General features: G+C 45.2%; 1 protein-coding gene across 1 annotated transcript in view; it reads right to left on the bottom strand.

The window, feature by feature from the left end:
• scn2b (sodium channel, voltage-gated, type II, beta) overlaps nt 1-12,009 on the bottom strand; it is a 62,853-nt gene extending 50,844 nt beyond the window's left edge. Inside the window, exon 1 of the mRNA XM_056282862.1 lies at nt 11,925-12,009. Coding sequence (XP_056138837.1) covers nt 11,925-12,009 — 85 coding nt within the window. The remainder of the gene's footprint in view (nt 1-11,924) is intronic.
• Between the last annotated feature and the right edge of the window lie 5,062 nt (nt 12,010-17,071).

Raw genomic sequence — 17,071 nt, 5'->3', positions numbered from 1 at the left:
CCTTTCTTCTTTCCATCATATCAGCCAGCTCTCTCCCTTTACCAGTCATATTACCAACATTCAAATTTCCACACTCTTACCCTTCCTTCTCTCTGGCTGCCTCTGGACATGCCTTCCCCCTCTCCTTCTCCTTTGCCCAACAGTAGCATAGTTTCCACCAGTACCCTGCTGGTTAACAGTACTGGTGGCGGTCGTTGGTAACCCATGCCTCGACCGATCCAGTATGGAAATCTTATTTATGGTCCGCATATTTGATTTGGCAAAAGTTTTACGCTGGATGCCCTTCCTGACACAACCCTCCCCATTTATCCGGGCTTGGGACCGGTACTAAGAATGCATTGGCTTGTTCATCCTCAGTGGCTGGGTTCTACTTTCCACTAGCTAGCTGCTTTTAATGTAGGTTAAGATAAAAATCATGGCTAAACAAAGCAGTTTGCTTAAGTTTGTCACAAAAAGACATGAGGAACAGGAGGAAGAGAAAACTCTTTGTATGTAACCGGCAGACCAACTGCTGACGTATTTCCTGTAGCTGTAGTAAGCAGTTACCTTAGTATGGTAGCTGTTACATGTCTAACATGTGTTGGAACAAATACAATGTTCTAAATCCTTTCTCTTTAGCTATGCTTCCAATACCAAGAACACAAATAATAATCTGCAGGCAAATATAACACTATAGTCCTGGCCATTACAGGTAAGTATGAAATAAAATGAATATGAGAGCAAATGTATCCAAATCCTAATGTCTTGCTGTATGCATAAAAACAAACTTTTTTTTTTCAACAGCCCTTCTGATTGTTGTCCTTATACTGTTCATTGCATGCATTTTCTGTTTGGCTTACAAACACGGCCTGCCTGTGTGATGTATGGACCATCAACTGATTTCTCGCTGGCCTGGAAAGTCTTCTGAATAGTCTCTCATTCACTGGTGTTTTGCTGCACGTTTTGCTGAGGGTGCCTCTCATGAGAGACGGGAGGATTGTCATGTCCATGCTGGCCAGTTGGTTGTTGGAGAGTGGTGTTGGGGTCATTGAGGTCATCCTGTGGCGGTGGTGGTTCCAAGACAGGAAGAATGTGTCTCCTGTTTCTTCTGTACTCTTTCCCTTCTGATTGTATGATGTAAGATTTTGGTTCTTGACAGGTGTTCTTTACCGTACCCATCCGGTCAAACACTTGTGGAGTCTGCAACCTTACTACATGTCCCTGGGCCAATGGCTGAAAGGGCCTGCTGGATCTGTCATAGCAAGTCTTTTGAGTGTTGTGTTTTTTGTAAGCTGTACCTTGATAATACTGCTGTTCTTGGCAGCTGGAAGCAGCAAAGTTTTGCAGATGGGGAGGGTGGTACGTGTCTGTCTTGACATAAGTTGTTCAGCTGGTGAACCAAGTGTCTGGTCACATGGTACATTACAAAGGTTGAGCAGGTTCAGGGAAACATCTGTTTCATATCGCTTGGACTTTTCCATCAGTTGTTTTGCACTGCACACGGTTCTTTCAGCTAATCCATTAGCCTGAGGGAACTCTTGGGATGATGAGTGGTCAGACACTGGAGAACATTTAACAAGTTTATTGATTGGAACAACAGGACTCTTTGTATGTAACCGGCAGACCGACTGCTGACGTACTTCCTGTAGCAGTAGTAGGCGGTTACCTTCCCAGACAGCAAAATGAAACTGGGCCAGATCCAGGCTGGATGTATCACAGCAACTGGCACAGAGCTGCAAAACGGATCCGCTCCAATGTCTTTTTGCCCCAGTGCCTTTGTGACTTTAGGAGGCCAGAGGCACGGGGCGGTCTAGGAAAGGATGTGATTGCTATAATGATCTGTCGGAATCGGTGCAGAGGCGGGGGGCAATCTATGGGCGGATGTGATTCCTATGTGGATCTGCCAGACTGTGGGCAGGTCCGGCCCAGTGTCAAGTGCTATGAGAGTTAGTACGGTTGCTGTTACATGTCAAACGTGTTGGAACAAATACAATGTTCTACAGCTGATGTTCGGACTTGTTTTTTCAGACCCGGTGGGAACAATTTGCATAAAAATGTGACATTTTTCCCCCATTGGAATCTGTACTGATTTGTAATTGAAAACCCTTCAAATATTCATATGAACTGGCTTCAGCAGTACCGCTAGCTGCGTCTGAATTGGCTGTCACACGAACCATGCCGGCATGTCAGGTGATGTAAAACACAGTGCGTGAGTGTTGATCACTCTTGTGGGAGTGAACGATGCTCACATTCACATTCATTAGTTACAAACCATGAGCACATTAAACGTGTTCATGCACAACACTGTGTGTGTGTGTGTGTTAGGGTTGCCAACCGTTCCTTAAAATAAGGAATCATTCCTTATTATATATATATATATATATATATATATATATATATATATATATATATATATATATAAATGCAGTGAACTCGGGGGGGGGGGGGGGGCGGCAGCAGAGAATCGCCACAGCTGGGACACAAACTCATGTATTCCGCACCGCAGGCGACAATGTTAACCAGTCGACTAAAGGGTCCAACCCCTTGGCCAAGGCCTACTGAGCCTATTCATCCCTGATCGTTACATTGCCCCCTTCCTTCGGGAAGGGTGTCCCCGGCTGGACCGTCACAGCCGGGGCGCGCACTCGTGTTTTCCCGCACCGCGGACGACAACGTTAACCAGTCGACTAAAGGGTCCGACCCGTTAGCCAAAGGCTAACATTTCTACTTATCCGTGCACGTTACATGTCCCCGCGCTTCAGCATATCAGCTCCCTCACGCCTCTGGGCGCACGCGCTTCCGATGATCTCACAGTCTCACAATCCCACTACTGATACCAATACATCGAATTCGGGGGGCACTCGGGAACCACCACAGCCAGGACGCGAACCTGTATCTCCTGTACCACGGGCAACAACATTAACCAGTCGACTAAAGGGTCGGACCCGTTAGCCAAGGGCTAACGTGTCTACTTATCCGTGATTGTTACAAAAGCGCATGCGTCCACAGGCGAGAGGTAGCTGGAACAATATAAATATATATATATATATGTGTGTGTGTGTGTGTGTGTGTGTGTGTGTGTGTATAGTGTATAGTGTAATCCACATTATATTTGTTATGCCCACGCCGCCCCGTCCATCCAACCCCCGTCCCTGTCCCCTGTTCCTTATTTCCATTTCAAGGAGTTGGCAACCCTAGTGTGTGTGTGTATGTGTGTGTGTGTGTGTGTGTGTGTGTGTGTGTGTGTGTGTGTGTGTGTGTGTGTGTGTGTGTGTGTGTGTGTGTGTGGTTTATGTGGCTATGTTCGAGTGTGTCTTGTTCGTGCCCCACGACAAGATTATCTCCAAAGCCAACCCCAGGTCCCGACTGCGCACATGTCGCTGACTGGCTATCCCACTTCTGACACCAATGTAATGAATTCGGGGACAATTAGGGTTCGCGGCCCAGCTGCGGTGATTCCCGGGATGCCCCCCCCCCCGAATTCGCTACATTGTGGTCAGGTCAGTAGTGGGATGGTGAGACCGTGAGGCCAGCAGAAGTGCATGCGTCCACAGGCGTGAGGGAGCTGGATAAAAAAAGGGGGGTAGTGTAACGCAGCGATCACGTATGACTCGACTCGCTAGGCCTTGGCTAACAGGTCGGACCCGTTACTCAACTGGTTAACGTAGTCGCCCGTGGTGCGGGAGACACGGTTCCCGTCCCGGCTGCGACAGTTCCCGGTTGCCCCCCGGAATTCACTACAATATGCATTTCAGAACCTATTTAGTATGATTGATCTTGGACGTGCTAGGCCCACCTGATTTTTTTCTGTGACCCCCCCACACTGTGACTCCTGCCTACGCCACAGGGCTAGGCTATGTGTTCAGTTAAAACTGATGTAACTTGTGGTTACGAAACGACTCCACTGATAGGCTACTTGTTACTATTGAAGCCATGCTGATGGTGTGTTACAATACAAGTCTGTGTCTACTGAAATAGGTCTATCACGCTACTTTCCATAGTAAAAGCCTTTGAATATGTTCAGAATCCCCTGCCAACAATAAAATACTATATCATTACCAACAAGGACAACAGTGCTAAAACTTGTGGGCTAATTACACCCCCCCGCCCCCAACTAACTGGCTGTTGTGTATACTGTACATATGTAGTCAACCTTACAGTACACCCCTGAGTAAAAGCCAAGTCTACTTTACTATTCAAGAACCCCTATTGATACTTACGAATCATATTAGGCCCCAAGGGAAGCCGAAACTTTAACACATGGCACCTTCATCTAAAACACATATTAGGTTTCAACTTTCTTTAGATGCCCAACTTCTGTATATAACTCAAGGAACTCAAATTAATTCAGTTCCATTTCATTTACATATTCATTCTCGAGGGGCAGTCAAATGGCAAGTACTGACACGTGTTCTTAACACATACATGAAACCCAACACATCCAGTATCACCAGTACGGCTGACTGACACCCCAGTTCAGCGCCCGGGATCAATCGTATCATCAATAGTCCTGATATTGACTAATACCAAGCCAATATCAGGGCTAGTGAAGAAGAGAGGGGAGATCAACTGTTTTAGAAACTGCTTTTATGCAGCTTCAACCCCCCCCCTTTCTCCCGCGCACGCACGCATACAAACGAGCAGTGGTCGTTGTCTTCTACTCCAGAAGAGGGCGCTGTGACCCTGTTAACCACAAAGCAGTTCTATGGTAGGAAACTACCCCCAACTCAAAATGCAAGATATAGTCAGCCGATTAAGTACCATTGTGAGCATCTCCGTCAGATCTTTATCCAAAACACCAGCGCTGGACGAGACAGTGACACATTGTGAAACATCTGTGAGATGTGAGAGTCATAGTGAAGCTGATTTTGGCCGAAAATTCTACTATTTTGTCAAAACGCGTCAAAATACTTTCCCATCTTACAAATGATTCAACCATTAGTGAAAAACGATTTTTTTTGTCATGGCACACAGACACGATTGGATCGGCTACTGACTACGGTTTTAGATGTTTTGGGGAACAGCTGTATGAAGCAGCTTGAATATTAAAAGTCTTGCACTTGCTATTGATAGGAATGCTATTGGATAGAACAAACCAGGTTCTCCCCCCCCCTCTATATATATATATAATGTGAAATCAGTATTCTTAACATATGCTGACTCATCATAGACATACAGAAGCCACCATTATGCACCTTGATTAATTATGTATGAAAACAACGTTCCTCCGGGGTAGGGGTTATATGACATAATTTAAGTAGTGTGCAGTTTATATCCATTTCAAAATGTTTTTCCTTTCATAAGCTGCAGTGAAATGTGGACATAAAAGAAAGACAGCAAGGGGAGGCATGGCGGTATGCAGATAGTCTCCCAGGTAGGATCCACGGTCCAGAGAGATAAAACCAGGGCACAAAGTTGACTGAGTTGGTTTGAATGTTTGATTGACATCCCTATTCTTCTGCTGCCCATCCTCGTTTTGTCTTCCTCACACGTCCGTCTTGTCCCTCGATTCTGACACTGCAGCCTCTTTGATCCCTCCGTAGGCTTGTACTGCACTGCAGAGACTAGAGGAGACTACAGCGAGAGGGGAAGAGCAAAAGAGAGCGTAAGAGCAATAGGGAGAACATTCCATCTCTTTGTTTTCTCTCTGCGGCATCTTGTCTAATGGGGGAGAAACTCTTTGAGGGGGATTCTGGGGGCTTAACATTGGCGTGTGCATCAGTGTGTGTGTGTGTGTGAGAGAGAGAGAGAGAGAGAGAGAGAGAGAGAGAGAGAGAGAGAGAGAGAGAGAGAGAGAGAGAGAGAGAGAGAGAGAGAGAGAGAGAGAGAGAGAGAGAGAGAGCACTAACAATCTTTCTTTGACTTCTAAAAGTCCTCCAGTGGCTGTAGACATGGTGATACAGTGTCCTCCCATAACCAGGGAATGAGAAGATAGATAGAAAGAGACAGAGAGAGGTGCAAGTGAGAAAACGATGGAGAGAAAATGAATGTTAAGAGCTGGAAAGACGGTTATGAAGAAACTTGCAAGTACATGAAGTAAAGGAACAGAGGTGAGCCAAATAAAGACAGAGTATGACGGTGATAGGGGGCTATAGAGGGAGATATAGAGAAAAAGCAGGAACAAGAGAAAAATGAAGCGATTGAGACCGAGACGGGGCGATGGCAGAAGTATAGAGACTGAATGGGATAACAAAGGCGGGCGTTATTCGTCTGTCAAGGTGACAACAAGTACAGCTGCCAGTCTCCCTCAAAGATGATGCTGTTGCTGCCTTATTGGCTTCCTGTCTGCTTGAGTTCAAACTGCGGTTAACTGCAGAGCCTTATAGTGATGCCTATCTACCTGACTGCCCCTCCCTCCGACACACACACACACACACACACACACACACACACACACACACACACACACACACACACACACACACACACACACACACACAAACCGTGTGAATACCTCAGAAGTGCATCCTCCCATCTTTGAGCATGGCGCTTAATAAATCCCATCACTTGAACACATTATGGCTTTATTTAATTCACTTCTTATTCTTACTAACTAAAAATATATTTCTATCATAAATTTAAAGTAATATGATTTAATGCATATATTGTTTGAATCTATTTGCAGGAGAGATTGGTTTCTATAGAAAGTGTAGGTTGAACGGCTTTAATTTCAAAATTATATTAACGAAAAAATATTGTACTGTGTTGTGACTGAATTTGGGGTGTTGATACCGGTATCAGAATGAGAACTTTCCAACTGATGTCAGTTTGTAGCTTTCTCTCTTGTCCACAGGAACTGCTTTAAAGGAAAATTCATGGACTCTTGAATTACAAGAGGTATTGTGGTATATTTACAATGCGACACATTAATTAGTGTTTGTGATGCATTCTATGTTTTGTATGTGAGGAGTTGCTGATTTCTCCTCATTCACTGGAATAAAAGGAGAGGGCCATTTTAATCCCTTTAAAATCACGATGGCCTGAACCCAGAGGAAGGTTTCAGAACAGCAGGGCAGTATGCAGACTGGAGCATGGATTTCCTTATCATATTGATCAGGGAGAACTGTCATTAATGATCAGAAGTTACAGAAAAATCATTTTGATAGAGTGATCATTTGCAATCTCTCTACTACTACTTTCGGCTGCTCCCGTTAGGGGTCGCCACAGCGGATCATCCGTTTCCATTTCTTCCTGTCTTCTGCGTCTTCCTCTGTCACACCAGCCACCTGCATGTCTTCCCTCACCACATCCATAAACCTCCTCTTTGGCCTTCCTCTTCTCCTCTTCCCTGGCAGCTCCATATTCAGCATCCTTCTCCCAATATACTCAGCATCTCTCCTCCACACATGTCCAAGCCATCTCAATCTTGCCTCTCTTGCTTTGTCTCCAAACCGTCCAACCTGAGCGGTCCCTCTAATATAATCGTTCCTAATCCTGTCCTTCTTCGTTACTCCCAGTGAAAATCTTAGCATCTTCAACTCTGCCACCTCCAGCTCCGCCTCCTGTCTTTTCGTCAGTGCCACTGTCTCCAAACCATATAACATAGCTGGTCTCACAACCATCTTGTAAACTTTCCCTTTAACTCTTGCTGGTACCCTTCTGTCGCAAATCACTCCTGACACACTTCTCCACCCACTCCAACCTGCCTGCACTCTCTTTTTCACCTCTCTACTGCACTCCCCGTTACTTTGGACAGTTGACCCCAAGTATTTAAACTCAGATGTCTTTGTCACCTCCACTCCTTGCATCCTGACCATTCCACTGTCCTCTCTCTCATTCACGCATAGGTATTCCGTCTTGCTCCTACTGACTTTCATTCCTCTTCTCTCCAGTGCATACCTCCACCTCTCCAGGCTCTCCTCAACCTGCACCCTACTCTCACTACAGATCACAATGTCATCCGCGAACATCATCGTCCATGGAGACTCCTGCCTGATCTTGTCCGTCAACCTGTCCATCACCATTGCAAACAAGAAAGGGCTAAGAGCCGATCCTTGATGTAATCCCACCTCCACCTTGAACCCATCCGTCATTCCAACCGCACACCTCACCATTGTCACACTTCCCTCATACGTATCCTGCACCACTCCTACATACTTCTCTGCAACTCCTGACTTCCTCATACAATACCACACCTCCTCTCTCGGTACTCTGTCATAAGCTTTCTCTAAATCTACAAAGACACAATGCAACTCTTTCTGGCCTTCTCTATACTTCTCAATCAACATTCTCAAAGCAAACATCGCATCTGTGGTGCTCTTTCGTGGCATGAAACCATACTGCTGCTCGCTGATCGTCACCTCTCCTCTTAACCTAGCTTCTATTACTCTTTCCCAAATCTTCATGCTGTGGCTGATCAACTTTATACCTCTGTAGTTGTTACAGTTCTGCACATCGCCCTTGTTCTTGAAAATCGGTACCAGTATGCTTCTTCTCCACTCCTCAGGCATCCTCTCACTTTCCAGGATTGTGTTAAACAATCTAGTTAGAAACTCCACTGCCATCTCTCCTAAACATCTCCATGCCTCCACAGGTATGTCATCAGGACCAACTGCCTTTCCATTCTTCATCCTCTTCATAGCTGCCCTCACTTCCTCCTTGCTAATCCGCTGAACTTCCTGATTCACTATCCCTACATCATCCAACCTTCTCTCTCTCTCATTTTCTTCATTCATCAGCCCCTCAAAGTATTCCTTCCACCTTCTTAGCACACTCTCCTCGCTTGTCAGCACATTTCCATCTCTATCCTTGATCGCCCTAACTTGCTGCACATCCTTTGCAGCTTGGTCCCTCTGTCTAGCCAATCGGTACAAGTCCTTTTCTCCTTCCTTAGTGTCTAATCTGTCATACAACTCACCATACGCCTTTTCCTTTGCCTTTGCCACCTCTCTCTTTGCTTTACGCTGCATCTCCTTGTACTCCTGTCTACTTTCTTCATCTCTCTGACTATCCCACTTCTTCTTTGCCAACCTTTTCCTCTGTATAATTTGCTGTACTTCCTCATCCCACCACCAAGTCTCCTTGTCTTCCTTCCTCTGTCCTGATGACACACCAAGTACCTTCCTAGCTGTCTCCCTCACTATTTCTGCAGTGGTTTTCCAGCCATCTGGCAACTCTTCACTACCACCCAGTGCCTGTCTTAACTCCTGCCTGAACTCCACACAACAGTCTTCCTTCTTCAACTTCCACCATTTGATCTTCGGCTGTGTCTTCACTCGCTTCCTCTTCTTGGTCTCCAAAGTCATCCTACAGACCACCATCCGATGCTGCCTGGCTACGCTCTCCCCTGTCACCACCTTGCAGTCTCCAATCCCTTTTAGATGGTGCCTTCTACATAAGATATAGTCCACCTGTGTGCACTTCCCTCCACTCTTGTACGTCACCCTGTGTTCCTCCCTCTTCTTGAAATATGTATTCACCACAGCCGTTTCCATCCTTTTCGCAAAATCGACCACCATCTGTCCTTCCACATTTCTCTTCTTGACTCCATACTTTCCCATCACCTCCTCATCACCTCTGTTCCCTTCACCAACATGTCCATTGAAGTCCGCTCCAATCACCACTCTCTCCTCCTTGGGTACCCTCTCCACCATGTCGTCCAACTCATTCCAGAATTCTTCTTTTTCATCCATCTCACACCCAACTTGCGGGGCATATGCGCTGATAACATTCAGCAATAAACCTTCAATTTCCAGCTTCATACTCATCACTCTGTCTGACACTCTCTTCACCTCCAGCACGCTCTTGACATACTCTTCCTTCAGAATTACCCCTACCCCATTTCTCCTCCCATTCACACCATGGTAGAAGAGTTTGAACCCACCTCCGATACTCCTGGCCTTACTCCCCTTCCACCTGGTCTCTTGCACACACAGTATGCCTACCTTTCTTCTTTCCATCATGTCAGCCAGCTCTCTCCCTTTACCAGTCATAGTGCCAACATTCAAAGTTCCAACTCTCACCTCCACATGCCTACCCTTCCTCCTCTCTAGCTGCCTCTGGACATGCTTTCCTCCTCTCCTTCTCCTTCGCCCAACAGTAGCATAGTTTCCACCGACACCCTGCTGGTTAACAGTACCGGTGGCGGTCGTTGGTAACCCGGGCCTCGACCGATCCGGTATGTAAGTCTTATTTATGATCCGCATATTTGATTTGGCAAAGATTTTACGCCGGATGCCCTTCCTGACGCAACCCTCCCCATTTGTCCGGGCTTGGGACCGGCACTAAGGATGCACTGGCTTGTGCATCCTCAGTGGCTGGGTTTGGTCATTTGCAATCTCTAATCTCTAGTAAACGTATGTTCTCATTTTGTCCCTCTCTCACTCACTCTATTCCCTCATTTTCTTGAACCCTTATTAGAAAAAAAAGGCCACATCGAAAGGGGTTGATGGGAAACTGAGGAAGTATACCTAAATTGAAATCCCAAGGCAACTAAATTGATCTCTAATGTCTACCCGGGCCTGTCTCTAAGCTAATAACATATAAATGAGCCTATAGTAGGACAAGCAGATGAGTTAGGAAGTGGCCACAACCTGAATTCTTTTAAAGATCTTTTATCTTAGAAGAGGTGATCTCATCTTTTTATTTCAAGTTGAAGGGAAAATTATAGTCACATGACCTCACCAATGACCCTGATAATTATTCTAATAACTGAAAGCTGATCACATTAGACCCCATGCAGGTCTGAAGGAACAGAATCAGATGGAAATAGATTACCAAATTGCATGTTTTTCACTCTGTCTGGTGAAGGATGTTTGTGGAGAGTCTGGGCTCTCTTTACCTTCCCAAGTGGTTTCTGGATGATTTGGTGACTCTTCATATTTAACTCATCCAAGCCAAGACAGTTTGTACTGTTTCGAGTATCGAAGCAGTTGTCAATATTCAAAACTGGTTGAAAAAAAAAAGCCAGGGAATTCTGCTTATACCTAACATGAACAGATCAGATGGGGCGGGGAGTCATAGTTTGGGTGGTTCAGGACATTGAAAGATTGGGGAAAGGTGTTGCAGATAGGAGAGATGAGATAGTATTCAATAAGATATAAGACTAAGGGTAAGTTGGAGAAACAAGGAGTAAGCGGCTGGAGAAAGGATGGTGATTGAAAGGACATAAGGGGGATGAAGGGATAAGTTGGCAATGCAGTCATGGTTTAGAGTCTGTAGGAGCTTCTGAAGATATGGAGAGAGGGAAAAGATGGGCAAGTAGGTAGAGGAGGGGGACTTCAAGGGATAATTAAGGCCCCCACACACTATGATTGTGGTCGTCTTGAATGTTTATTGTATGTCACATTGTATAATGGTAAAAAGGTAAAATCTTGATACATCCTCATTGTTTGACTGTGCAAATTGAAAAGAAATTACTGTCACGTTGTGTATTTGGTTGAACAATGAGACTACGACCTATGCTGTTCACCCCACCATGATGGCGAAAAAATATTCAAAATGGTCTTGTGGAAAAAACACACAACAAACACTCGCTGCTTAAACAATAAAGCACTACTCATTCATGACATCATCATGGACAGGAAAATTGACTTTCTATGCCTAACTGAGACATGGCAAAATCAGCGGGACTTTATGACACTAAATCAAGCCACACTCCCAGGCTATGTGTACATGCAGAGACCTTGCTCCATGGGTCATGGTGGTGAGCTTACTATTATACATTGAGCTGACATTCTGGTTAAATAATTTCCAGTACTCAATGTCTCCTTATTTAAGTGCGTTGCCTCCACACTAGCTGGGTCAGCACAGCTTCAGGTGGTCCTTGTTTACCGCCCCCATAATGCCTCCACTACCTTCATGTCTGAGCTATCTGAGCTACTCACGTTTGTCTGCTCTATGTCTCCATTTACACTCCTGTTAGGTGATTTCAATATCCAAGTGGACTCCAGAAGTTGCACGTTTGCCATTGAATTCCTGTCATTACTGGACTGCTTTAACTTCACCAAAGGGCACACTCTGGATCTGGTGTGCTCTACTGGTACAACTCCCCTTCATTTGAAGTGCCTGGACCTTGCAGTATCCGACCATCATGCCATCCACTTTGCTGTTCCTGTCCCCCTGCCCAAGCAGCACACAACATATACTACCACGTTCAGGAACTCAAGACAGTGAGTGCACCAGCCCTGACCGACATGATAGCGTCTAATCTAACCTCAGGTCCCCCCCCCCGACACTATGATGGATGGCCTGGTAGCCCACTACAGTGCAGCCTTATCCCTCAGCCTTGACTCTCTTTCCCTCCTTAAAACCCAGTCTGTCTCCTTCTCCCATCCTGCCCCCTGGTTCAACACCAAACTCTGCATCATGAAGGCCACTGGTCAACAACTGGACAGGCTCTATAAAAGGTCTGGCCTCACTGTGCAGCTTGAGGCCTTTAACAATCACGTGAAGACCTATAAAGAAGTTCTGTCCCAGGCCAAATGCATTACTACTCCACTACCATTGGCAATGAGCCAAATCACCCCAGAATGCTGTTCTCCACCATCAACCAACTACTTCGCCCCCTTCGCCCCCTCTGCACCAAGTTCCTGGAGCTCCTCCAGGCCAAAGTGGATTCTATCTACCAACAACTTCTGGTACCTCCTCCCTCCCCCCCGCATGCACCTCAGTTGCAGGATGTTGCTCCCCCCACTGTGTACCTACCTAAGTGCTGCTTCTCCTTTCTCCCCTGTGGATGCTCCTCAAGTTGCTAAGTTGGTCACCATGGCCAAGGCTTCCACCTCTTCCCTGGACCCCATGCCCACCGTCCTGGTCAAGGCATGTTTACCTACCCTGTACCCCATAATTTTGGACGTTATCAACTCCTCTTTGGAATCTGGCATGATACCCTCCAGCTTCAAAATGGCTGCAGTCACCCCCATCCTCAAAAAGCCAGGCCTTGACCCAGATGACCTCAGTAACTACCGGCTGATCTTCAATCTTCCATTTCTCAGTAAAATCCTGAAAAGAGTAGTTGCTGCCCAACTCCATCAGCACATGTCCAGCCATGAGCTCTATGAGACCCTCCAATCTGGCTTCAGAGCACACCACAGCACGGAGACCACCCTTATCAAAATCACCTATGACATCCTCATTTCTGCTGATTCTGGCCACATCAGTATTCTAATCCTCCTGGATCTCTCTGCAGCCTTGGACACTGTTTCCCACACCATTCTTCTCAAACGCTTATCTGAATACCTAGGTCTCACTGGTGTAGCACTCTCCTGGTTCCAGTCATGTCTCACCAACAGAAAACAGTTTGTCACCATCAGAGACTCCAATTCCGCCGTAGTCCCGGTCAACCAAGGCGTGCCACAAGACTCCATGCTTGGACCCTCCTCTTTACCATCTACAATGCTCCCCCTTGTTCAAATCATCCACCACCATGGTTTAAGTTTCCATTACTACATTCATGACATGCAGCTTTATATCAGCACTAGACCATCCTCTCAGCTCCCCCCACAATCCCTTGTTAACTGCCTCCACCAAATAAAAATCTGGATGTCATCAAATCTACTCAAGCTAAATACCAATAAGACTGAGCTCATGGTTGTGGCTTCCAAGGCGCTCCTCTGGAAGGTTGGAGATCTTCTCCTCAATGTGGATAGCTGTTCCATCTGCCCATCCCCAGAAGTTCACAACCTTGATGTCATTATGGACTTCACCCTCTCATGCCAGTCGCACATCAAATCTGTCACCAAATCTGCTTTCTTTCACCTCAAAAACATCGCCAGACTCTGACCATTACTCTCAGACTCTGGCAGAAGACCCTCATCCATGCCCTGATCACCTCCTGCCTGGATTATTGCAATGGAGTCCTGTCTGGGGTAATGCGCGACAGGCATGGGTGCAAGTCCATGATTACTGGGATGGCATCCTGCGCTTTACCTGTGCCCCCATCCATAGGGTTAGTGGTTATGTCAGGAAGGGCACCCGACATAAAATGTTGCCAAATCATTATGTGGATTGACAAGCTCGCCATCGGTGCTGTGCCCTCACAGGGTACCGATGGAAACTATCAAATCTGCTGTGGCGACCCCTGGGAAACAGGGAACAATCTGAAAGAAGAAGTCCTGTCTGGGGTACCTAGCAAATCCCTAGACAGGCTTCAGTATGTGCAGAATTCAGCTGCTAGGGTGCTCACATGCACCAAGCCCTGGCAATGCATCACTCCCACCCTTGTCCACCTTCACTGGCTCTCAGTCAAATCCTGCATTTCTTATAATATCCTCCTCCTCCCCTATAAATCCTTTCATGCCCATAGCCCCCAGTACCTATCAGACCTCCTCAACCCCTATATTCCATCCCGGAATCTATGGTCCTCAGACATGGGCCTGCTTTCCATCCCCCACATCAGCCTGCAGACTATTGGGGATAGAGCCTTTAGTGTGGCAGCCCCCACCCTTTGGAACTCTCTTCCAACAGAGATCCGCAATGCTGCTTCTTTGGACAATTTTAAAAGATGACTGAAAACCTACCTTTTTACTAAGGCCTATGGTCTGTCGTCTTTTGATCTTTGTTTTAATCTATTTTTTTTTCTTATCTAGTGTAAAGCATTTTTGGGTTCCTTAAAAGGCACTATACAAAACTTTGTTGTTGTTGTTTTAGTTGCATTTATAATGGCACGTTTGTGCATTGTTGCCTCGTTCTGTTCACAGCTGGCGCACCAGGATGTGATTTTCTGCTATGCGTCTATTGGCCCGTCACCAGGATGGTGTCATAGCTGTAGTTTATCATTGTATCCCCTCCCACGCTACATGACCACGGCCCACATTTTCTGACACTTCAAGGACATGGTCAGAGCATGTGAACCTGTGGATTGGCACTCTGTTACTATCCTTAATGAGTAACTAAACCCTAGAGCAGGGTTCCCCAATTGTTTTTCCCTCAAGGGCCAAATTATGTCATGCATGCCAAGCCAAGGGCCAAAACATGTTTTTTTTTCCCGTTGCGCCAGCAATGTTGTTTTATGTGCAGATGTTGTTGCTGCTGTTATGATTATTATTATAATTATTATTTTATTACTATTACTATTATTAGTAGTAGTATTAGTATTGGTAGTAGTAGTGGTAGAAGTGGTCGTATATAATTTAGGCACGATATTCTTAAAGCCTGTGTTGAGGGTCACACAAGAAAGAAAATGCACCCTTGAAACAAATTAAGTCCAAAACCAACCTTCTGATGTCAGGATTGTTTTCTATTGCGGTAATCCTGAGGCACTGGCCAAGATGGCATTGGAGAGTCTGTTTCTTTCCTGGTTCTTGATAGAGTTCACTGAAGAAAACGATGACTCACATATGTACGTGGAGGGGAAAATTGTGAGTAGGAGCATTGTAATAGCTCTCATGTTTCTGAATCATGCTTGGGGAACCATGCTGATCCAAAAGTCACTCAACCCAATGTCTTTGTGTTGTGCTTTGAGCAAATCAGATGTCAGATGTTCCCATTGCCAAGACCTCCATCTGAAGAGTTGCCTCATCTATGGAAGGAACCAGCCTGTTGGTCTTTGCAGTGCACTGGCTGTCAGCCAATATGGAGAACTGCTGTCTCAGAAAGAGGATGTCACCTGAGAGTTTAGGGGTGCTTTTAAATGGTTCCTTGAGTTTTCTGCGAGGCTTGTCAAAAAATCCTTCATCGCTGGATCTTCCCTCATTTCGTTCTTCTTAAAATGCTCCTGCACACATGGAAAGTGCAACTTTCTCCCATGAATGTCTCTCTCCAAAAGGTTCAGTTTTGGCCAGAAAGCTTCACCTGCCTCGTACATGTCCGCAACAGTGTGGTTCATGCCTTGTAATTGCAGATTAAGGTGATTTAGATGAAACATGATGTCACACAAAAAAAAAATAGCATAGACCATCACCTTACTGTAACTTAAAAACCTCTGACATTCTTGGGCTTTTTGGCTCTGCAGTCTGGATAAAAGTGACACAAGCTCAACGCGCAGGTCACAAACCCTCTCCAACACATGGCCTTTGCTCAGCCAGTGAATATCTTGATGCAGCAAAAGATCCTTGTCAGCAATGCTCTGAAAAGGCGATGTTGCAGACTAGAACTCTCAAAAACAGAATCTAACAGTCTCGTCACATCGCCTTTTTTCATTTCCCCACACAGTTTAACGCACAACACAGATTTGTGAATAATGCAATGAAACTAGTTTCATTAACTGGCATTAGTTTAGTTAATACAACTAGTCAGGGAATTTCTCATAGTGTAGATTATCAGACTTACTGCTGGTCGATAACATTGACAACATCTCCCTTCCCTGCTGTATTGCTCCCAAGCTCTCCTCTCCTAAATGTGTGAATTACAATAATCTAATAATCATTCCTACCACTGGTGGTGGTGAAATGTGCTATGAAGCACCTAATAATCTACAGAACCAAACATCTAATATTATCAAAATTGTGACCACACATCATTCAAAGCATAGGTCTTCAAAATCGTTATCAAATAATACAACAGTCTAATTTCAATTAATATATCAGCTGTTGGTAGCTCTACTAAAGTTCTGTGTACTACTGATCACTTCAACAAGATGTTCAAATTTAATAAATAACAGATCATTGTCTACCAAACCTTACTAATAAATGATCTGATTTTGAACGTCGTTTCGATATGATTGGGTTATTTGAAACATGGCTGAAACCAAATATTTTCCTTCCCTTAAATGAAGCTTCCCCTCCTGACTATACTTATGCCCATGTAGCTTGGGCAAATAAACAAGGTGGGGGTGTCACCTTACTATTCAAGTCAACTTACAATTTACCTTCTAAACTTGAATCTAAATTCAAATCTTTTGAGGCTCTTACTCTTAAGTTCATCTCCCTCAGCCATTAACAGACTCCATTCAGTCCAGAATGTGACACTATCGACCTCCTGGCTCTTACTCACTATTTCTCAAAGAATCTAGAGAATTTACCTCTGGTCTTGTTACTCATTCTGATGAGATTCTAGTTCTTGGTGATTTCAATATTCATCGGAATAAGGCTTGTTGATCCTCTATTTAAAGCCTTTTTGGCTCTTGTTGATACTTTTGGGTTCGCTCAGTTTGTTCAATGTCAACTTATTGCAATGTTAACATCCTTTAATTAGTTTTATCTAAAGGGATAGC

This window comes from Lampris incognitus, chromosome 7 (assembly GCF_029633865.1).
Source record: "Lampris incognitus isolate fLamInc1 chromosome 7, fLamInc1.hap2, whole genome shotgun sequence".
Taxonomy (NCBI): domain Eukaryota; kingdom Metazoa; phylum Chordata; class Actinopteri; order Lampriformes; family Lampridae; genus Lampris; species Lampris incognitus.
Note: the sequence above shows the minus strand (reverse complement) of the source record. Positions and strands in the feature narration are given on the sequence as shown.